The 25285-nt window shown below is 25.9% G+C and overlaps 1 protein-coding gene across 1 annotated transcript in view; it reads left to right on the top strand.

Annotated features, from left to right (window-relative positions):
* LOC129984932 (myopalladin-like) overlaps positions 1-25285 on the top strand; it is a 66813-nt gene that overhangs the window by 732 nt on the left and 40796 nt on the right. Inside the window, exons 2-3 of the mRNA XM_056094879.1 lie at positions 8141-8560; positions 19274-19295. Of these exons, the coding sequence (XP_055950854.1) occupies positions 8245-8560; positions 19274-19295 (338 nt within the window). The 5' untranslated portion in view covers positions 8141-8244. The remainder of the gene's footprint in view (positions 1-8140; positions 8561-19273; positions 19296-25285) is intronic.

Raw genomic sequence — 25285 nt, 5'->3', positions numbered from 1 at the left:
TCCAACTTGTCTCATTAATTTTCTTGATATTTCTATTGTGTCCTCTTTTTTATAATTATTTACAAAAAAAAAAAAAACTGTTTGAAATAACCTGTTACACGATATTATTCTCTAGAAACACTTCAATTAGTTTTGAAAAGTTAAAAATTTTCATGCCGGAAGATTAATTTTTACCAACTTTAATTTAAAAATTAAAACTTGTTGCATTAAAATTTTGTACTCAGTATTAAAAAAAGAGATATTTTCCGCCATAATCGAACTATGAATTAGACAGGTGCTATAAAAGTAGAGCAATGGATTTCTAAACGATAAGTTAATTTTTCTTATAGAAGGCTACCTCGATGCTTTATTATGACATAAATTGTTGACATTCTTTGTGTAAAGCAGAACGTTTCTGATGATCTAAGATCTAATCGTGATAGCTATTCATACGAAGTTTACTAATTGTGATGCTTTGAAAATATTTATGAGTTCCCGAAAGAAATTGAGAAGCAATTATCCAATAATTAAAACAATACCTATTGTTATTTAACGTCATGCTTGAATTCATGCATATGATCTTATCATTAATTACATAAAAGAGTAAAGTAGAAAGCAAACTCAGCATAGCGTATTTTTGGGAGATTAATTTTTTCTGGTATCCTAATACACTATTTACTACTTTCGCTGAGTCTATAGCATTTATATTGATTCATATGTTTTATGACATTGTCGGGTAACCAATTAGTAGAGTTGCATTATGCAAGAAAGCTTCATAAAGTTTTCGCTTTTGAAAAAAACATTTATTGCAGCTTTTTAAAGAAATTTATAAATTAAACTTGAGATTAAAGGCAAAAATTAAAAAATATATTTTTTGAACTTCCTTTCAAAATTATAAATTTAATATATCTGATATGCAAATTATGTATCATATTCATAAATACCAGAGTTCTACAAGATCTTTGATGTTATCGTACAAAATTATGAAAAAAATATCAACTAGAAATCTGGTCAATATGTATTCTAATTTGTAATATATACAAATATTATATACTTTCGGATTTCGGATTAATGCAAATTAGATAACTGCCTAGAGCTGATTGGCTGGTGGTCTATTTAAGATCATTGTTAAATTATTAATTAATTATTAAAGTATTAATTAATTATTGAATTGTTAATTAATTATTATATTATTAATACGATCTAAAATAACAAGGCGGGTTGATCTAAAATAATTTTAATCAGTATAATTAATAAATATTGTAATAAAAAGTATATTGAGTATTATGATTTGTAAGATACAAAAGCAGTATTAGTATTTTGCAAAGTATAATTACTCAGGCTACTATTTGTTTCTTAATGATCACTGAATTATTACATTATTTATAAATCACATGTATTATATATATTGTGTACAAATTTTGATGATTTTAGTCATGAGTCATAGTAAAATTTACGTTTTTTTTAAGGTACTGAAGTAAAAGAATAACCCGAAATGAATAATAAATGCATTGACTTTATTAAAAATGCGTAGTGAGATTAAACTGACTAATGGACATTATAGTGTGCAATACTTAGAATCGTTCTAAATGCTTAAATCCGCCACTAATAATATCATAAAACGGGAAGGAAAATGCAGTCTACACAATTATCTAGCAACGGCTCATATTCAAAATTGATAAATTCCGGATTGTATTCAATAGAAGTCCAAATTACTATATCAAATTATTAGCAAATCAACTTATTAGAGAAAATATAAGATCACTTTTGTTTTCAGTTTTGTAACCTTTAATGAAATTAAAACATTTACGAATTTTAAGCAGTTTTCTCTTTCTATAATATTTTTCTTAAAATTTTTATTGAATTTACCCTCCCCTCCCCCAATTTATTTCATATTGGATACATTCAAAACAATAAGAATTCCCCATTTGTATGCAAATTTTTGATTTATTCATTTGTATTCTTTTGCTTTAAATGCAGTATGAGACTATTTGAAATAAATCATAATTAGAAACAATTTATTTGCAAAATCTGTTTTTGTCTGCGGAAAAAAGTAATGATATGTATAAATAAATCCATATACTACTTTACTTTTAGTATTATGCTTTGTCAATTTAACCACAGCCTATGCTTATTTAAACTGCATTGAAGCATATGCTTATTAAACTCATGAAATTAACAATTAATCATAAAACTGTTTTTACCCGCATGGTATGTATACTTACAGTATTTCACGAAATTAAAATTTAATTATCAGAAAAAGAATCTAAATAATCCCTATGACCTAGATTGTACTATTATACTTAAAAATTTTAAAAAAAGATTTTTTTTTGTCTTACAAGCTAAAAATATGCATCTGACAAATATTAAATAAAAAGAAACATATATTTTAGAACGAAGTAATTTTAAGTTATATTTTTTTATGGATATATGATATTTTAAACAAATAAAAATAATTTAAGTGAAATATTTTCAGCTAGTCATTTATGGCTTTGACTTTACGAGCTAGGTCATCGAATGGAGTATGTAAAAAAATATTATAAAAATATTAAATGAGTGCAATATAAATAAAACAAGTATTCATTTAACATAATTTATTACAACCTCAGTTCTGTCTGAAAAACTTCATCATAATATCAACTAACTTTGCATAATGTTTTAAGGAAAGTTAGTAGATGTTGTTTTCATAATAGGGAATTTCATAAACAAGCAACAATTGAAGATTTTAAAAAATCTCATATTATAGATTACTAACTCAAAATATATACAATTATAAACAGACATTTGCAGACCATGTATTTACGATTTTGTGATACTTCAGGAGAAATTTCCAATTCTAAAATATGCCAATCTTCTTGCATAGAAATAAACACTACAGCAGTAAACACTTTGCGAATAAAAAAAATAAAACCGACGCAATTAGAAAGGTTCGAGACACTGAATCATTTACAATTCATTTAACAGACTCGCCTTGTTCTAATAAGAAAGCTATCTTTAATTCGGTAATGTTTGTAAGTTTCCTACAACTGCTTTCACAGAGTTCAGATTTCTTGACGACTTTTGAAGAGCTTTAGATCCTGAGTGAAATCTCAGTCTAGTTGTATTACATTTAGTTGCCGGTTTAATGGATATCATTCCTTTTTACCTGAATATTTAGCGATAATAATGCTTCCCAAACAAGTGAGTTTATTCATCTTAAACTTCTTATGTCTTCAAAACTCTGTTGGCAAATTTCGCGAACGGATACTATGTTAAATTAATTAATTTTGGTTATAAAAACAAAACTCGAAAAAATAATTAAATGTTTGCATTAATTTTGTGAAATTACTTACGTAACGTCATAATATTTTTGATGCAAAGCTATATTGTATTAGTACTATACAAATTAGTTTAATTTTTGAATTATAAGAAAAGTAAGAATACTTTTTTATAAAAACATATATTTATTTTTAAGTGTATTAGATAAAAGCATATTCTGAAGTAAGAACAATAATTTTTTTTTGAAATTATAAAAAATAGATTTGGATTTTCTCAAATAAAAATCTTGAAAACCTTTAAAAAAAACTATGAAAATATATATTTTAAAACCATAATGAACAATGAAAATGTAAAACATTTAATAGCATATAATTATGCAAATATTTAATGGCATATAATTAACTTCAATACAAGAAATACTTGTTGATAAAGTTAATATTCTGAAAATTGATTACTTTTTAGTACCTCATCTATATTACAACATGACAAAAATATTAAAATGCAGTATCAGAAGTATTTCATATTGTTGAAAATAATATATTGTGTTCATTGATGGGCTCTAACAATTTTATCTGTTACCTATTTAATATCAAAACCAAAAAAGGAATCATAATATGGCTTTTATTTTCTTTAAATTGCCATCAATTACTTTAGCACGACATTATAAAAACTCTGCAATTTTCATCCGACATAGACTTTAATAATTTTTAGGCTATTTATAGCTTTACTTCATTTCTGTACAGCCCATCGCTTGGTTTTAATTAAATATTATTATTGTCTGATTCTCTCTGATATATTAGAATTTCGAAATAAGTAAAGTAAAAAAAAAAAAAAAAAAATTAGCAGTCACTAGAAAAATAGTTTTACAGACTGCTTATGTTCGATTCCTTTTTGATTTAAAAAGATATTTTATCATGTGTTTTAACTGCTATTGTTTCGTATTATTTAATGTTGCTTTGATATAAGTAAAAGTAAAACGTATTCAGCTTTATTCTAATACACTAATTGTTATTAAGTTCACTTTTCATCTTTCTATTTAATTTAATAATTTAAGGGGGTATCCTCTTAATGATAACGCTTCAGTTATTTTTCATTTTAAAACCTATATATATATATATATATATATATATATATATATATATATATATATATATATATATATATATATATATATATATATATATATATATATATATATATATATATATATATATATATATATATATATATATATATATATGCGAACCAAAGATATTTTGGATGATAAAGCATATAATGTTTAATTGTAAACACATTTGTTGAAAAACTTATGATTTCCTTTTACTCTCAACTATAATTACTTGAAAGATGGTCGGTAGAATTTGCCATATTTTATACGGGAGGAAAATTTAATGAATTTCCTTAACGGAAAATAAATTGAAACATAACTTCAAATACACTTTTACACCAAATAATTAAATACTCGAGGGTTTTTTTTGTTGTTATTGTTGTTGACGATGATGATGACAATGACGAGAGTTTTACTCACAATAAAATCCTTAATTATCCTTTAGCTTTTTGTATGAAGGTCACATCTAATTTTTGCTATTTCTTTTCTAATAATTTACTGAAATATAATAATAAATTAAACTCCCTCATTTCCAAAATGCATTCATTCACCCTATAATATCTAAACAAATAAAGTATCTAAAAACTCTAAATATTCAGATGCTATTTTAATTTTAATTTAATTAAATTTTTTTCATTTAGCATGGTAATGCCTGAGGTTCGAGAGGTTTAAAATGTTATCAATGTGAAGAGCTTATAAAGGTTTTTTTCCCCAATGTTTGAGGGCTTTCCATAAACATTATTGCTATAAAACATTCGACAATCTCAAAAATCTTAATTTTAGCATTCAATTGATCGTCAACAGAACTTATATAAATTTATATTCAAGCTTGCATTTCCAGAAACAAAAAACAAAAACAAAACGGTATTATTGGAAAAGTTAAAAAAAATAATAAAGTAAATAAATAAATATCAATGTCAAATTAAATATAAACAGATAGATATTTACATATGATCCTCCTTTGGCAACCAGCTAGTTCACCGAGATTAATACTAGCTAACATTTTGAATTAAATGTGTCATGCATCTTCAACAAAACCCTTTTAACCTTCAATTTTTTATAGTAATATCACTCGTGCTATTTTAGAAATCTTGCATCGTTCTCTTTCTTATACTATGTATTCCCCTAATTTTTTGCATTTCTTTAAAAATTCAAACTTTAATTTGAAGCGGTTCGACTAATAAAAAACCTTTTTAACTAAAAACAAATGTATTTTTTAAAAATATAAGTAGAGCAGATAGAATCGTTTAATATTAGTCTTACATATACTACCAAATATTTTTTTTTAATTTATTATTATTTAGTATTTTTATTCCGAATATTTAATCAATCAGTGTATTATTGAATAAGCAATTCTTTAATTCAGTACGAAATTCAATTTTCAATTTTATTTTCAAAAGTATTTAAATGACGTAAATAAAAATTTTTATTTTGTTTCAGTCAACAAAAGTGCTTTTGAAAAAAGAATGGTCTAAATTTAATCAATAAGTATAATCAATTAAAGTAGGTAATAATTTAATAAAAAGTTTAATTATTTAAATTATTACCAAGTCTGACCCATTATGAAGCTCTGGATATCATTATTTAAGAACAGTTAACAAATTATTTTTAGACCAATCTTGTGGAGATTCCGAATGATGATATCTACTTCGCGATGGTCAACGAAGTGATCTAAAATTCTGCATTTTTTTAAAATAGTGATATATAAAATTTAATATATCAAGTAATTTTGGTTTACTTGTGATTTTTGAAAAAGTTATTTTTTTTATTTAAATTTTATTAAAAAAAGTTTTTTATTTAAAAATTTAGTATTTCAAGAATATTTTACTAATTAAGACATATAGGACTGATATTCTGCATAAAACTTTGAAATTCGCAATTCATAAGAATATTTATTGATTCAACATAAAATATATAATTATTTCATTTGCCCCATTTTCTTATTAAATGGTATTAATTTTTTTTTATTAAACTATCTACCTATTAATGATTTAGAAATTAGCTGTTGGCCCCCAATTGGAGTGGTTATCATTTATATACTACTTATTTTAAATAATCTTTATTATAAGTAGGAACATGTCGTCAACAATAATTTATCCTCTCCCACCTTCTTATTCGAACGAAATAAAAAGATCGGTATCAATCATCGGTAATAAACTAGTCAGAATGCTCTGTCATTATTGTGCAAATAAAAATAAAATTAATTTAATTGTTAAAATAAAATACTTTTGTTTACCTATATTATTGTAACTAATTACCTCAGACGACCAGCTGGTTCGCAAGAAATTTTAGTTACTAGTCGCCTTTGGTCACCTATGATTCTCTGGGGATATTAACTATATTTAATTTTAGTTAAATCTTTCAGATATAACATTATGTCTATGATTCCTTCAAATTGTCAAATATTAAGCATGCTTTACCTTAATTGTCACTCATATGTTCTGTTTATCTTGTGTATGGATCTTTCCAATGGAAACCATTTCTGTAATATTATAACGCTTTGAAAAATGTAAATGCGCGGCTCACTCATCTTTTAAATTTTGTGGTATTGTAATTTTTCTTTATTATTCGTTTTTTAAACTACGCAGATTTGAACAGAATTCTCCTTTTTTAGCTTTTCAGCAGTGGAACAGAATCACGCAATTAAATGTTTGAAGAAATAAGGGAAATAAATTGAATTTCAGGGCAACAATGTAATACATTGTTGGAAATAGGTTAAAAAAATACTTTTTTAAATTGGTAAAACTCAGAAAAATTCCGCACGATTATTAATTTTGCATTATTAAAAAGATAATATTTAAATTTTGAAGAGTCTAAAGTTTATTTTTATACAGTAATATTTTCGGAAATTATCGCGAAGAGAAGCAAAAATTCTGCTTAATTTTTAAGTAATTAAAATTCTAATTAGAATTTCAAAAAACTCGCTCCAAGGTGCCCTTTCTCACCATCCAAGATGTGCTAAATTTGGTAGCTGTAGGTCAAACGATCTGGTAAACAAAGAAGTGCAAATACACACACAAACACTTTCATCTTTATTATTAGTAGAGTTATACTTTTGTTGTGACTTTCTATTGTTCATTAATGTTAGGTAATATAATTAAATTATTAATATTAGGCACCTTCAGTGTAATTGGTGATGAAAATCAAATTTTACAATATTTTATAATTATTATGTGGAATTCAAAAGCAGAGAGGCCGACGACAATTGGTGGCGTGCCTAGAGATCATGAACTTTCATGTGAAATAAAAAATAGCGAAATCACTTCATTAGTCATTTAGTGTTTTTGATTGCTGTATCAGTTTTTTTTTTTTTTTTTTTACAAAAAATGAACAATGAGGTGTGATTTTCAGATTTCACTCCGATCAAATTTAGCACACTTTTTCTAATACAAGTCTAATAATACTTTTCTCGTAACCTACTAATACTTCATGACAGACTTTTCCAATTACTACTTGCTAATTTATTTTATTGCTTATAATTTTTTTTCTTCGACAAATTTTCAAGAATTAACCTTAACAGAAATAGTAAGCTTTATTTTATGTCGTTTATATAATTATATTTAGAGAGCATTATTTATTGTTAATTTAATGCATATTTTTGCCTTTATATGACTACTATCATATTTTATATTTGTATTATCTATATCACAAATGTGTACTTTGAAGTTTGTCAAAATTATATGTTAAAGAATCTGTGCTTGGTTTAAAAAAAAATCATTTTTTATTTTGCCTATATACAGTATTAGACTAAAGTTTATAAAATTTATTTCTTGTATTTGTTTTTTTTTTTTTCAGCTACACCAATTTCATTTATGGGCGACACTGAGTCTTCTGCTTAAAAAGAAACATCTTTGGTTATAATTCGAGGGTCATCTGACCCGCCCGCCTGAAGGGTCAAGATGGGTGTAGCCGATGAAGAGATAGCGCCCACTTTTACGAAGAAACCGACTTTGCGCGAAGAAGACGACGGTAATAAACTCGTCTTCGAGTGCGAGCTGGTCTCTAATCCCAAGGCTTCATTTCAATGGTATAGAGGAGATGTGGCTTTGCACGATGACCAGAGGACTAAAGGGACCTCAAAAGAAATAGGACCAAACAAATATAAAATTACTCTCGAGTTGAACGATGTTTTCGAAACAGATGCAGGAATGTATAAAGTGACTGCAAAAAATAAGTACGGAGAAGTTTCTGCATCCATCAATCTAAACTTTAGTCGTAAGTATTTTTTATATTTGATTTGAAGAGTATAATAGCTGTCACTATTTAAATAAATAAGAGAAATTTTTAAAATTGAAAATAAAAATTTTAAGTGTCAATATTTACGATAGTTAAAACTACTTTCTTAAATTTTCACTTTATTTCCCTAATTGTTGCATATTATGCAATAGCCAAAAATTAAAATGCGATTTTTTTTATAAAAAAAAAGATTATTTATTATAAAAATAACACTCTAAAATTATATTAAGTATTTTATGATATAAAAAGTTTTAGAAGCAGCAAAATAGTTTGAATCCCCAGAATACATTAAATTTCATTTGAAACTACATGAGAACCAGAGTAAATTTTAAAAATAATATTTTTCACCTTGTAACTCTGTGATAAAGGAGGCATATCTTAAGGAGAAAAACAACACCATGGCAAATTTTTGGGAAAATATAAAGGGTTAAAATATGAGAAAGTCATTGATCAAGCTCATTTTTATAAATACAAAAAGTAAAGAATCTTAACAAACTGCGATTTTGATATCAACAGATATTATAACAAATTGCAGTACTTAAATGTATGGACTTATTCCACTATTGTCGCAAAACAAGTTTATAAAACGGAACGTACAAAACAAATAAATAAAAAAAAATCTGAAAATATAGTAAAAAGGAAAAAACATTTATAGAAATATATTTTTATTATAACTCAAAATGCACACTCTTCCTTGATTATTCACTGCCTTTTTCTCTATGATCCTAAAAGGTTTTGCACACTTAGTAAAAACCAAGTCCCTGAATTTCTAATTGGGTACTAATGAGTAGAAAAAAAAAACATTGTAACAGCTTTTGAACTGGAGATTTCTTTTGCTGATCATTGATTTTCAATTTTGAAAGAATATGATTGACAACCAAGAAAAATAGATAAATTGCAGCAGTAAAAAATTAAATCATAGAATTAAAAAGAGAATATAATGCTGTATTTTCATTAAGATATATTGAAATCAAGGCTTATTACTGTTGCGATAATGTAAATGCTAGAGTTGACAAGTCTTGGTAAGAAAAAAGTTTTAAAGCACGTATCTATAAGTATACAAAACAAACTATGATAAATAATTAAATATCGTTTGAGGACGAAATAATAAATTATATAATATATTTAACATAAAATATTTTCATTTACATAATATATTTTCAATACAAGCATTTGAAACAAAATAATTACTAATGTTTTAGATTGTTACATTTTATATATTTAATTTTGCTAGTTTATTTGTAATTTACCTGTACCAATAGCACTTATTTTAATCGTTATTACTTGTTCATTCGTTTTCTAAGAGGCACTTCAGTGTGTTTTGTGTGCGTTAGTATTAAAATAATTACTTTGATTAGAATTGTGTTTTAAGCTTCTTTTACTCTGATATCGTCCTCATCATACAATTACGCTGTAAGGTTTAATCAAAACTGCAAGGTCTAATAGTCCTAGTGTTTATTCAAAGCGGGACATAACTAAACAAAACTACACCGATAAAAATAAATAGTACCAAGTATTAAATGGAAAATTTCTAATTTCCTTCTAATAATTTTAGATATTCTGTATGCCCTCTTTTCTCATTATTCGATACCCGTCTATAAAGTATCCGAATCTCTCCAGAATTGTTGGAATATGCTAATGTCAGGGTGCTTCATTGTTGCAATTATTGTAGGAGGGACATTTTCAGGCGTTATCGACTTCTTAATATCTTCCAAATAGTTATTTAGGGAATATCTCATTTATGATTGGCGTAATACGTGGATTCCTTTAGTCAAAGCATGAAAGAATCGAATTTTAGCTACTTCATACTATAATACATTGGGTTTTCTTTTATTCAAATAATTAAGGTAACAAGCTTAATGAAATCTATGTAGATTATTATGATGGCCCAGTTCGTCTCTTCCGCATATTTTTCAGAATAGTCATTGTTTTAAAACAAACGATGAATATTTCACATACTTTAAAACTCAGAAGACATCTTTTTAATAACTATTTTCAAGAATGAGATACTAAAAATAAATCTCTTCCTTTCTTTTACTGCTTAATTTTCAAAATCATTTTGTGTCACAGATGACATCTTAAGTAGAAAACAGAAAGACTGGTATTAAAAATTTAACATCAGCTTTTTCTTGTCAAGTATACATGTATCATTGAAAAATGTTATCTATATTTTTAAAATTATATCATTTTAAAAGCAGTTGATTATATTGAAACTATCTTTTGATATAATCAGTGATAATCAAAACCGATGAAACATTTACCTGTCTTGCATCATTGCTACATGTATATATCATTAAAAAATTGACCAAGTAAAAAAATTTACCTTATTTTGATGAATTTCCATATTGATTTTCTTGAGCCCGAAATTCGCATTATTGGAATTATGTTTATGTATCTCTTCATCCATTTGTCTATACGAGAACTCGTTACTATAATAATTGACCGAGGCAGGCAAATGAAATTTAGCAAAAGGTTTTTATAACCAAATTGTACAGCGGCATTAAAATTTAAATAAAATTCGTTCAGAGAAAATCCATCTATCTTTCCGTATGTCTGAGAATACGTTAATTCGAAGATAGAATGATATATATAAAGATTTAAGTTCCTTGAATAGACTTAGATATTTAAACTAACTTTCCCATACTAGAAAATTAAAGACTCGATTTACTTATCATACTAGGGAGCTATGTGATATTGCGTAATCTCGTGATTTTTTTAATTCGTATCTTAGAATAATGTGTCTTTCAGTTTGAGCATCATATGCTTACAGAAATTTTATACATCCTTAAGTATTTCATATAGTTTCGTTTTGAGTTCTAGAGAATGGAATAGCATTAAAGTAATTTCTAAATTGAGAAACTATTATAAATCCTGTTAAACATTTTTGAATTTTAAATAACGTTGCTTGAAACATGGGTAAGGAAACTAAACAATAAAAATATTTCATAAATTTACCAACATAAAAATAAGCAGTTATTCGTTTTGAAATAAGAAAATTTCATGATTGGAAATGAACTGGGCGCAAATTTGAAAGTATTTAAAGTACCTTTGATACCTAAAGCAAAATTCATTTAATAAAAAGAAATATTTTTATTTCCTATTTTCAAAACCTGAGTAAAAGTTCTATAGCATCGGATTAAGGATTTTTAAATTGCAAATAATTACAGTATTTATTTTTGCGGTAAAAGTTATAGGATCAATAGCAGAGTGTTGTGCCTCACTAATATTTTTTGGGCTAGTTTTCAAAAATATTATTTGAAATAATTTTTATGCTTAGTTGATGAATATAATTTTATTAAAGAACTATTTAATTACATTATAATTGCCTGATCACAATAGACATTTATAATAGTTGCTGGTTGTGTATAACGGATTTTTCGAAAATACCGTTTTAGAATAATCATAATATGATATGAGTAGTAAATCCAAACTTCTGAAAAGTAAGCATGACTTAAATACAACATTGAAGACATTTATATTAATTATGAAGAAAATGGCAGTAAGCAAAAAGCATTTAAGTGATTTCACTATCGAAATTGCAAATCTTCCAATTTATTTAATTAATTTGTTATTTTTAATAATAATATTTCCTTCAAGAATATATAGAAGTCTTAAAAGATAACATATTAATATAAAAATTATTCGAAAATGAAAATGTTGCTTAAAATGATATGTTTCAGTTTCAACACTAATTAAAATTCAATAAGGCCTTGAACTAATGCCATATTTTCTGATACATTCAGGGGCAAGGAATTTAACAACTAAGATTTATTTTAACACCATTTATTATACATTTTATTATAAAGTGCCACTGCAAAGGGAACAGTATTTTCTAAAAGTTTATACGATCGAAAGTTTCTTCAAAGGGGAATCTATATTCAAAATAAACATTAAAGTGGCATCTATTTTTGACGTCTTTAATAAGCTTTGCATTTCAAAATCTAGCTGGATATGATTTTGATAAAATTGCATTATTATTTTTATAAATACTGAAAAGAACATTTTGCATTTTCAGAGAGAGAAGTTCCGTGTCATAATTACTTAGATACGCTCCTACATGTATGTAGTGACCAGGATAGACTTAATATTAATGGGGATTTTTAAAAAGCCATCGTAAATGCTGAAATAGATTTTATTCCTTATTATTAATTTTTATCACTTAAATATGGCTCTCCCCGAAAATCTATGAATTTTTTAATATGTTTGTGATTTCACTAGTATTTTACGTTTTATCTAACATTTTTTAAGCTAAATCCGTTAACATTGATTGTTTCAATGTTAATTGTTAATAAATCAATCCTTATTTTGCTTTTCATTTTTTTAACAGTATGAAGATATTTAAGATAAATCTTTGAATATCATTAATGAAAATTTTGATTATTTTCAAAGTAACATCAACCTATTTTATTTAAAAGACACCAATTTAATATATTCATTTATTTAAATAATGTCATGTTAAATGCAAAATTCTTTTTGAAAAATTTAACAGAAATTTAACATTTTATAAAAAATGCGTTATGAACAGGGCAGTTTATATTTTTAAGGATACTGGGCATAAGAACATGCTTCCACAGAAGCAACAAAAATCATGATAAGAAATTAATTTCTAGTGTGAGAATGCCTTATTTTTTAAAGTTTAGCATTTAAAAAAATAGTTTTGATAATTGTGAGAATAATTTCTTTTTTACATCTATAGTGTCATTATCTTGAATTTATGGAATTTAATTATCTTTGTAACTATTTAGAAGATATAATTATGATTTTATTTATTAATCATGTTTCTGGTACCACAGACTTCCTTTTAAAAATTACTCCAACATTACGTTTAAACTCATATCTGCAGTTTAACGTAACGAAATACATTTAACAATGAGAAACAAATAAAATAATCAGCAATGATCATAACATTTAGCAAGTAACTAACAATTTACTAAAAACTATTTAATAATAAAAAAAAATTAAATTATTGGTGGATGATGTCAATATAAAGACTAGTAATTAATTTTGAGTCGTCTGAATTTCTTTTTATCATTTCAAATGCTATTTTTTGTTTAAGCGTTCAGTAAAAAATACCAGAAACGTTCTTGGAATTTTTTTTTTTTTTTTTTTGTGCTTGAGTAAACAAAATAAATTTAGGAAACCATTCCAAAAAGAAACGTCACAGGAAATGCGAAAAGGATGAAATATAAATAATTTTATTTCAGTTATCCTAAAAAGAAATATTACCAGGATAAATAATAATTGAATAGATATTACAACGGAAATAGTCATTAAAACAATCTCGATACAACAAACAAATCCCACAAACTAATAGAGAACTTAATTGAGAAAATCCTTATTTTCATACACTTCATATTTGTTTCTCTATTTACTTGCCTCATATTTTATTGCTCCACTTTTCATTAATGCACTCAGGGTAATGTTTAAATGACAAAAAGCAATTTAAGTCTTTGCTAAAAAGTTTTCCCAGGGTTTTTGTTGTTGTTCTTTGTTTTTTTACTGTGAATTATAAGCATCTATTCATTTCACAAGAATTATTTACCTTTAAAAAGGTAATGAAGACAAACTAAATAAGACTTTTCTAATGGATAGGAAGAAAATTAGAGTTTTCTCTGTCATCATTTCATTCATAATAAACTGATATTTCTTTCTTCAAAATAGAAAATGAATGTTTCTCTTTACGAGGTGCCAAAATATTTAGATGTCTATTCCGAAGTGATTAGTAAACATGGTTTTAAAAAGAATGGATTCCAGGAAAAAATATGTTGAAATCAGGAGCGCAAAATGTTGATGATGTTATGTTTGGTAACTTGCCAATCATATAAGAACTTTATTTTTTTAGACATTTTTATTTTTTGGAATTTTTAGGTTAGAAGAGAGTTAATCCATAATTAGTGCACTGGTTTGTTATTTAAAATGATATGAAGTTATCTCAATCTAAGCAGAGAGGTTTTTTTCGCTTGTATTTGGAAGGAAGAAGCTGTCTTATATACTTCGGAAAAAAAATAGATCATCAAGTTTATTTTTCACAACATTGCATCCCATTACCTACTGTTGTATGAAAACACGAAGACACAATTTCAACTCAACGGCATCATTTCGTAAACAAACCGACAAATCAAATTAACCTTGAATTAAAAAAAATGTTTATAAATTATTTTATAGTACATTTTCATTTTAAATAGTAATATTTAATGACTTCCATATATTTTCGAATGTTAGTACTAACAATGGTATGAGGTTTAGTATACAAACAATGAAATGTTTTAAAAGTACATTAATTATCAATCTAGCATTAACATTTCAGTTCTCATAATTTTAATAATTATTAAGAATTGCGATTAAAAAAGATGATTTTTTGCTTTTAAAACAAAGTAGAAAATATCGAATTATTTTGGAATTTAATATTTAAAAGGTTATAAAATAACAAGATTTTTAATTAAAAAAGAGTTTTTATTAATGTAAATACGTTTTCTTGATCATCAGATTTATAAATCATTCAAGCTTCCTAAATGAATAAGTGATAGGAGAACATATTTTGTTACTGAGTATTTTTTTTGTGAAGCAGAAAAGTAACTGACCGTTTGTAATAAATACTTGAAACAAAATAAAAAACTAATCTTCAAATCATCAAAAATAAATATCAAGACATTATAAAAATTATTCAAAATATTTATACTTAAAAATATTTCACCTATTTACTAAATCTAACAATGTAGTTTTCATTAGAATCAATTCAAAACAGTCACAATTACAGTCACATGTAAAATATAAACAATTCCCCATTGCCTTATGCCTCACTATAACGTCTTATCATTCTTCGTGCAAAATGCAGAATAGATTTCAAAATTAAATTTGAGCGACATATTTGATCTGTATCGTGTGAGCATATATTTATTGCATTTTGCAGGCCCATGTTTAAAGAAAACCATATAGCTTATCTCTGATGCAAAAGATAAAAAGATAAAATGAAAATAATTACCCTAAAAATAAAAAAATAAAAAATATATAAGTTTTTACAAATTTATTTATGAAGTTCTACAAAAAAATTACAATAAGTTTTTTACAAATTTATTTATAAAATTCCACAAAAAATAATTTTTTAAACATCCGCTTTTTTTTATTTTCCTGTAAATCTTTATTTTTCTTTCATTTAAAAATCTTTTGCAGAATATGGGTAAACTAACAACATTTTGTCAGCAAACATTTTAAAAATCTTTTAATTAAATAATTGAGCACATTTTTTTATTCTTGCAATAATCCTTTCCAAATGCTTTAATCGAATTTTGTTTTCCGTTATGATTTTAATATGAGCATCCTCAAATTATGCATTTTAGGACGTATTGAAACTATGTATTCGCCCAATTTTTAATTTGGAGGCATTAAACTCCTAAAGGTCTCGCCGATTTAATATGAGGATCTTTAAATTATGTATTTTCTCGACATACTAAAAATGTATTAACCCAAATGTAGCTGTTTGGAGGCATTAAACCCTCCAAACTCTCAATGAATCCATAAGTATGAAACCCCTTCCTCCATCTGACTTCCGTTTGTTGTGACTCGATATTATAACGTATTATGTTTTCTAATATAATAAAGAAAATTGAGTTAGAATTTGAAATGTCTTCTTTCTAACCAACTTTATTCAAATTTTTATATAGATCTGTAATTTTTCTGTCAAAATGGTATGTAAAATTTAAATTATCTAAGGCACAGTGTTTTTGAGTTATTGTTTTTACATACATACGAATAAACAAGCCGATATTAGTCACTCCATTGATGGATTTGGTTCAAAATTTATTATTTACCTTATTTCTATTTTTTTTTTTTTTTTTTTTTTTTTGCGGAATTTTATCCACTTAATTCTTTGAATTTAAGACTTATTATCTTCAATTGCATGCAGACAGGCAAACGTCCCCATTACGGATTTTGTCTAAAATTTGAAATAAGTATTTTGTGTTAGGGCTACACATTAAATTTTATCCCTCTTGCTTAATATGTTTTTTGCCGAAAATAAGACAAATATTTTGCGGAGTATAAAAGCAAAATATTAGATGAAAGAAGTTTAGGAATTGAATATCATAATTTCCTTTCTAAAGGAAATTATTTTCATTTTGCTTAACATCTGAATTATTACTGAAAATTGCATTATGTGTGTTTTTTATTGGCCATGGTTATGGCATCTTATTGTCTCATTAACGAGGCATATAATGAAAAAGTATATTAAACGTTGAAAAATCGAATTAGGGACTTTGACGAATTTGCAAGTCTCAAACCTCTGGAGTACGAAAAATGAATTTTTGGTATTATGGAAAGCAAATACACAGGAACGAATTTCATTTACGAAGTATACAGAAAGTATTGTAATCATTAAAAAATTCAAGCTCGAGCTTTTGATGTATCTCTAAGTTTAGACCTTACCGACATCGAAAACGCATTTCTAGTTTATGTTATTCTGTCAACAGGATAATTTAAAAATATTTTTTGGTTAGACGAGTGAAATTCGTATATGGATTTAAGACCACATTTGTTATTTCTATCAAATTTTGAGCAAAATCCGTAAAGAGGAAATCTGTCTATGTAATTGTTCGAATTCAAGAGAATTCAGTAATTACTAGACATAAAGATCAAGACAGATAACATTTAGTTCATATGTCTATCGTCAAACGAATAGATTTTTTTTTTCAATTTTGAACCAAATCTGTCAAAAGGTTGATCCTCTGTCGGCATGTATCTGTATGTATCTGAATTCTGCATGTGATCCTACAATTACTACTGTAGTTACTTATCAAATTTGGTTTTAATCCATGCATTGAATATTTGGCTTTAATATCTCTGAATCTATTAGGTCGGTGAAAATTACAGTAAAAATGCTATATTCATTCCAAAGATCTATATCTCGCAAATATTGCTCATTAATACCATGCAAAGCATTCCCGGCCTTATCTAAGGTCATCAATTTTATATGGGGAGAAATAGATAAAACTGTAATTGGAGAGTATGCCAGAAAGTTTTGGGAAACTATGCTGGCTGATTGTAATTGTGTCTACCTGTTTGTGAAACTCGATAAGTCAAAACCGCTATGAATTATAAGAATTAAATTTGGTATATAATCCTTACGTCAAGTTTATAGATTTCTATCAAATTTTTGTTGAAATTAATTCAAAAACAGCCTGTCTGTTCAGAATAAAAGTAAACAGAATAAACTACAAAATGTAAACAGTAAGTAGGGTAAAATTCGATCACAGATTTAATATCTAACTTGTAAGTCCCATATCAAATTTTTAGATTAACCTATCAAGATCTGTACGCCTGTAAACGCGACAATACAAAACCCTAATAAATTAAGTAATGGAAATCTGTTATACAATTTTATAATTTGACCTGTGGATTCTTATCAAATTTTGAAATTGATCTGTGAAAGTGTTGACCGATTGTTAATCTGTATTTCTGCATGCATGCAAAAGCAATAATTGAAATACTCAATGACATAAATAAATAAGAAAATGCCATAAAATATGTTGACTACATTTATAATTATAAGTCAAATTTTGGTTTCAACTTGTGTGAAAAGATCTTCTAAAATTCGCATTCTTGATTCTAAAGTAACCATAGTCTGCCAAATGTTAATTGCCAAAATTCGTATACTATAGGTTCTATGTTGCAACCAAAGATCGATATTTTTTAACTGTTGCTTATCAGGGCAATGCAGTTAATATACAAGTACAGGATTTCATTATTATAAATTACAGAGAAAGTAATTCTCATGTTTAAAACTCTTAAAATAAAAATCAATGGTTTAATGACAGTGACAATTCGTGACATTCGCTACCTTAATACGATTCACAGTTTTATGCGGGGTGATATAGGCATAACATAGTTATTAGAGAGCACGCAAGAAATTTTCATTAAGACTAGCTCCGATGGTTATTTCTTATATTTTAGCTACAATTAGAGACACAATTCATTCCAGTAGAAAGAACTTGTAGAATTTTGTGTATAAAAGTTAAAATAAAAATAATTAATTAAAAAATGAATTCTCTCGAAGACTTTATCAAGATCACTACCAGCTGGGATATAAATTTGGGGTTTTTTTCCTTGAAAGACCTGACAAAGGCCGTCAAAAATTAGATCTTCGTGGTCTCGAAATCCCCAGAACTCAAGTTTCGGAAAAAGCAAAAAAAAAAAAAAAAAAGCTAAGAATAAAAAAAAAAAAAAAAAAAACATTGAATAAGTAGAAAAACTAAGAATAAAAAAATGAAAACATTGAAAATTTAAGAAGAGGCAGAACCAAACTAAGAAATGGTGAAATACCAGAATTAAAAAAAATATTAAATAATAAAAATAGATAAACACCCATAATATAGAGAATTCATTGAACGGGTAAAAAATAATTATCCATCAAAACTTAGAACAATGATAAAAAAAAAAGTGAAAATTTATTGTAATCCTGAAAAAAAACATATATAATGGTAGGAGAGAAATTATTACAATTTCAGAAACATTTATTTTAAATAGCTGAAAAAAATAAATATTTAAAATTTTGGGGAAATAAAGTATATGAATAAAGCCTTTCAAACATGAAAGTGATTAATGCAAATTCCTTTTTTTTAGATAATCATATTTTTTCTGTTCAAAAATATATCTGATTCAATAAAAGGTATTCATATTTTATTTTCTTATTTTTTTCAGCTGCTGATCAACCCCATGACTAGTAAGTATCTTTATCTCTGATTTTTTATCTCTCTCTTTCTTTTGCCATCTTAAATCGTATAGCATTTTTTATTGCTGAGTTTACTTACTGAGTCAGTTATTTGATAGTAATTTTGCTCTGGATCTATTTAAGGACCATTTTTAGTTTCAGAAGGCAAATAGTTTGAAATTTGTTTTAAAATCTTATTTGAAACCGTGAATGATAATCAAAGGAAATAATTAAAATCTAATATTTTCACTGGAAACTATTCAGCAGCTACAAATACTAGATGGGTAAAATCTTTTCTAATGCAGTTTAAAACTACTATTTCTGCAATTCAAATGCAAGAATAAGCAAAGCAATGTGCATAATATTCCTCTTTCATTTTGGTTCAAATAACAATTCTCCTATTTTTAAAAATTTTTCAACATTATACATTATAACATTCTGAAATGAAAGTTGATATAACTGAATCAGAAATAGCAAATAAAATAAACAATATGATAAAATATAATTGAATTATGATAAATGATCGATCGGCGGAAGAATGATTAAATACTTCATTTTATATTGCAATAATAAGAGGACAGTTTTTAAAAGGGGTAATTTTTGAAAGAATATAAAAATTTAAAGCTAATTTATAAAGACGTAACATAATCACGTTTCTTCCAGTTTAGTAATTTAAAAATTTCTATCTAGAATATTTTTTATTTACAATTCTCCAAATGATTTGATTTCTAATCCAACTAGTGCCCATTTGCATTTTATTGCTTTAGTCTAAACTTTAAAAAATAGTTTTGCATAAATTTAAAAAAAAAGAACTTCCTTCCATTTCAGATTTTTAAATCCGAAAAAGTATAGAAATTTTAGTTGAAAGAACTTATTCATGTGCTGCTGTATTATAACTCCTAATTTAAAAAATTTATCTCCTTCTTTCCTAAATAAAATTTAACCAGGAAGATATTTTCGGTTAGCCCATTTAATAAAAAAACGATTCATTTTTCTTATGCCCTGATAATGTTTTTTGACATTGAAAATTAATTTGAATGCGTATGCATTTAATATCTCATAATTATTTATGTATTAAAAGCTAATTTAAGTTTATTAACAAATTATTGAGTGATTCACGTTTTTGAAAACCTTTTACTAATTCAAATTACATTCCGAAATATGAAATGGTACTGAAATAGGAAATGAATTGGTATTAGTTGAGTATCTGCATGTATAAAGATGAATGTTTGTTTGTATGTCTTTTTACATAAATTTTTAAGGGCTTATTACAATTTGGTATAACGCTTTTCAAGACAAGAAGGGAACTTTTCAAAATCCATAAATTAATTAAAAATTAAACAAGGTTTTGAAGTTTTTTTTGCATCTATCTTCTATATCTTCCGAAAATATCTGACAAGCATGATTTTTACACTATCTTAAATCTCAAAAAAATGAATGTGTGTGTATATATATATATTCATTATATATATATGTGTGTGTGTGTGTGTGTAACATCAAATTATCATAATTCTTTTGTCAATTTTAAAATGTTTTTAACTAGCCTGTTTATCTGATTTGTGGCGTAAAACTGATGGAAGCCAAATATTTTTTAAAGTTTATTATTTACGAAGCAAATCTTTCAAGATTTAAATGGAAGAGAACTATTTTAAATTTGATAATATCATCAGTGTACTGCTAAAAGTTACCAAGGCAAAAGAAAAAGATAAACGGGTTAATATGTTTCTACCGTTTTAAAATGTCATTTCTGTAGAGAAAAACTATGAGTATCAATATGTCATCAATATAGAATACATGCTGTATATATATGCATGATTTTTTGGTTAGAAAGGTGACATTTTAAAACAACAAGAATGCATTAACTTAACGGTTAACTTGCTTACTTTAATCAGCAAACCGACAATATATTAAAATTAATTACTTGGCACTTTCCTCTTTTGGAAACCTGTGATTTGGTAGGTTGAAGGTTAAAATAAAATAACAAAAACATTTCACCGATTCATGACAAGGTGACAAAGAAACCCCCTATGTTTAGTACATCCTTTTTCTTTTTTCAAAAAACCTTCCACGTGTCACACGTCATACATGAAAAAGGAACAAAAAGCTATCATACGGACTCCCAACAGTAGGAACTTGCGCTCTAATAAGCAATCTGGCATCTCAACAGAACTGCTGACTTACTTAGCGAATTTAAAGAAATAGGGAAGGAGAGGAAAGACAGGAGACAGAAGTTTATTGTCTGGAGGGTGGTTTGGGGAATGTAAAACGAAACCACCTCTCGATCTTGTTTTCTAGGCTGCTGTCTAATAATAGGAACTTGACTTTGGATTTGAATGAGATAAGCTGGAACTAATGCTACTCGGGAAACACTCTTAACATATATTTTTTTATATGTTTAGCAATGCAATAAATACAAAGATCAATTTTTGTGCAATGAAATGCAATTAATTATTTTATTTTTTTCATATGTAAAAATATAATATAATAATTTCATATGTAAATTTAAATTGCTAAATATTTAAGCTGATATATAAAATAAATATTACTAGAGAGGTATCCTAAATTAAAAATAATTGAAATTCATGTGTAAAATTTTTTTCAAGTGGATCAATGAGGAAATCATAACTAATCTTAAATTATTTACGAGTTAAATTTTAGAATCCAAGGAGATATAACTATTATTATAACAATTTTTAAGACATAAATCGTTTTCTTTAAAGATTGTGGTATTATACAAAAATATATTTAATACTGATCTCGATAAATCAGAATGATTTTTGAAATAAAGATTTTTATAATGTGAATTTTTTTTATTAAAACTATCAAATTAAGCAAAGAAAATTCAATCTAAAAATAATGTTCTAATTATGTAGCAGAGTGATCCGAAAATTAAAATAGCATATTATGCTATATATCCTATAAAATAAGTTTTGAATTTTTGGATGCGCAAAATTTTATTTTTACTATCTCTCTTACCAAATTTTGAATTTATTATATACAAATTCTTTCTTGCATTAGGATTTAAATACTTGCCTTGATATGTTTTTTAGCATATTGCCAATGATTATGTAATCCGTTTGGTGTATATATATCCCGAGACCGCACGACAAGACGTGACTAAAAATTGTGATATGAATAACCTCATTTGAAAATAAAGCTGTTATCGATGAAGTACGCTCTTTGGCGTGGAAAATTAAAAAAATAATTTTTTTTCTTACAAGCAGGCTTGATACTCTGGTCATGCATTAGAATTCCATCTAATGCATCAAGCAGTTTTTGAGGCCATATTAATTCTTCAAACTGAAATCTTTCCAGAATACGGTTTTATAAAAACAATTTAAACCTATGTATAATTTTATTTACATGTTTTTATAGAAGAGCATTTTTATTTCACTTCTTTCTTAACATCAAATTTTCCTACAATGGAATGATTTATCGATTTAACTACTGCAATAAATAAATAAAAAAAATTTAACGAGAAAAAAGGGGAGTTTTCAGCTGAAATGAAAACATACACACACACACAAATGCACACGCGCCATTGCATTCCAAAAAGAAAAGAAAGAAAAAAAAAACGCGTACTATCAGAAATATTAATCTTGAAAGTTTTGTCCGTTTCTTACTAGAGAATTCTAACAAGCATGCAAATAGATGTCATTCCCTTGTCAGCAAAAGCTTTTCTCACAAGTTTAAATTTCACGCTGTCAACAAGTGGAGAAACTCATCTGCGATTTAAAACAAAAGCTGAGCATTCAAGATCTCCAATGGTTGCCGGAAACAACAACAACTTCATTTGAAATGAAAAAACAGAAATAAACGCAACGAAAAAAATCGGACAATCTAGTAGTTTATTTTTAGATAATCGGTACACCTTTAAAGTGGGCGGTTTCTTTTAAAAGACCTCTTCGTTTTCTGATCTGACAATAATATTTTTAACTCTTCTGAGATCTTCGCCAGACTGCACTAGTCAAAGAAACCGTTTTAGACAGATTTAAAAATACGCTGAAGAGTTTCTTGGCCGAATTCAGATAACGGGACAGAAATATATGAGGTTATTTTCTCATTTCGGTGTTTTGATGAGGATGACAGCTAAAAAAATATATGTTTGTTTGAAAATATTCACACGAGATTTGTGAGAGTTTTGAAGTTTATTGATTAATGAAGCTCTACTTTTATAATTAGTAAACTTTTTTTGTACAAGATATAATATTATTAATCGAGATAATTTTATTTCCAGTTTGATATGTGTTTATTATAAAAAGTTTTCTGGCATTATTAGGAAATTAACTGCCTGTTCAAATAAATATAAAGGTGATTGGAATTCTGAAAGTATTTATGATTTTCTCACTCTTTAATTTTATGGAACTTATAATTTAAGATTAATCATTATATTATTTTATTAGCCCCTGTTGTGCGAAGAATACCATTCCATTCTCTTATTGTTTTGAAATGGTGTATTATTATTTTTTTTTTTTTTGTTGTTGTTGAGAGAAAACTCGGATATTAATTGCTTTATTTTAACTGTACTGAGAACTTACTCGTTTTATTATAATTGAAAAAATCTAAATTTGTTTAAAATTGATATTAATATGTTTTGGAAAATAATAGAGCAGAAAAACAGAATTTTAAACAGATCTAGCAAAATACAATTGAAAAAATTAAAGTAATTTATATGAAAGATTAAAGTTAATTTATTTTTTTATTTTTATAGTGAAAAGTGTAGATTTGTAATCAGTTTATAGTAATGCATGAAAATTATTTTGTAAACCGTTAAAGTTCTGATATTTTTAAGCGCAACATTTTGTTCCGAAAACGATATCCTATAACATTCTTCGAGTTATCTATTTTCACTAAAATTGTGATTAAAAAAAAACATTAAAATTATTGGCACTTTTAAAATTATCAATCACTTTTAATTAGATTTTTTTATAATTTTTTTTGTATTACTCCTTCGGAATATTTTTCCAAAAAAAAAAATCAGTTTTCCTTTAAGACATCAACTTTATCAAATTTAATGATATGAATAAAATTTATTGATAATCATTTTAAATATTCTTAAATCTTTTATGCTAGTTTTACTTGACGGATGAGAAATGGGAATTAAAAATATATTTACAATAAAAAATAAATATAAGTAATAAATCTCTGATAAAATCAAATCGCCATTGAAAGTCCTTATATTTTATTCATACATTGTATGAATAAGTTGTTAGTAAAAGACTTCTATAGATTATTTTTATCTTTACTCATTATAAAGATGAATGTGTGTGTGTTGGCGCTCTGTAGGCTAGATCACGTCACTGAGAGTCACCAAACATGGGACATATATACTTGGTAGGGTAAGAATGTGCACTTCAGAGCAACTTTTTTTTAAAATTTCAGTTGGAATTCTAATTAAAAATTAATCAATAAAAACTATGCACTTTAATATCCTTATCTAACAATTTGGATGATCGCTTGACAAAATTAAAGCATAATAAATCTTAATAGCACTTGAAATTTCTAATGTTTATTTTTATGTAAAAGGTGAAATTTAAAAAATAATTTTTTGTTTTTAATTACCAAACTAAGAAATATCTAATCTAAAATCACCTGTATTATTTCGCGTGTTTTACAAAATGAAATATAAGATTTTAAGATAATTATTTTTCTTTGACGTTAAATAAATATATGCAAATGATAAATTAGTGTTAGTAATTTTTATATCATTAATTATAATTTAATTATTTAATTCTCAAATATATTTTTATTAAAGGTTATTTATATTTAATATGCAATGCTATTTTATATGCAGAACCTGTAATATCGCAAAAGCATTTAATTTATGTAATCAATTTTAAATGATTCTTAAATGTATTCCTTACTTAGCAAAATGCCAATATTAAAGTACATCAAGATTATGAATTTATTATTAAGATCATATACCAAATAATCTCTCAGAAAAAAATCGCAGATTTGTGAAAATCGGATACAGAAGACAAATAACCCATATCTTGCAGTAA

Source organism: Argiope bruennichi, chromosome 9 (genome assembly GCF_947563725.1).
Source record: "Argiope bruennichi chromosome 9, qqArgBrue1.1, whole genome shotgun sequence".
In the NCBI taxonomy this organism is placed as follows: domain Eukaryota; kingdom Metazoa; phylum Arthropoda; class Arachnida; order Araneae; family Araneidae; genus Argiope; species Argiope bruennichi.
This window is presented reverse-complemented; position numbering and strand designations above follow the sequence as displayed.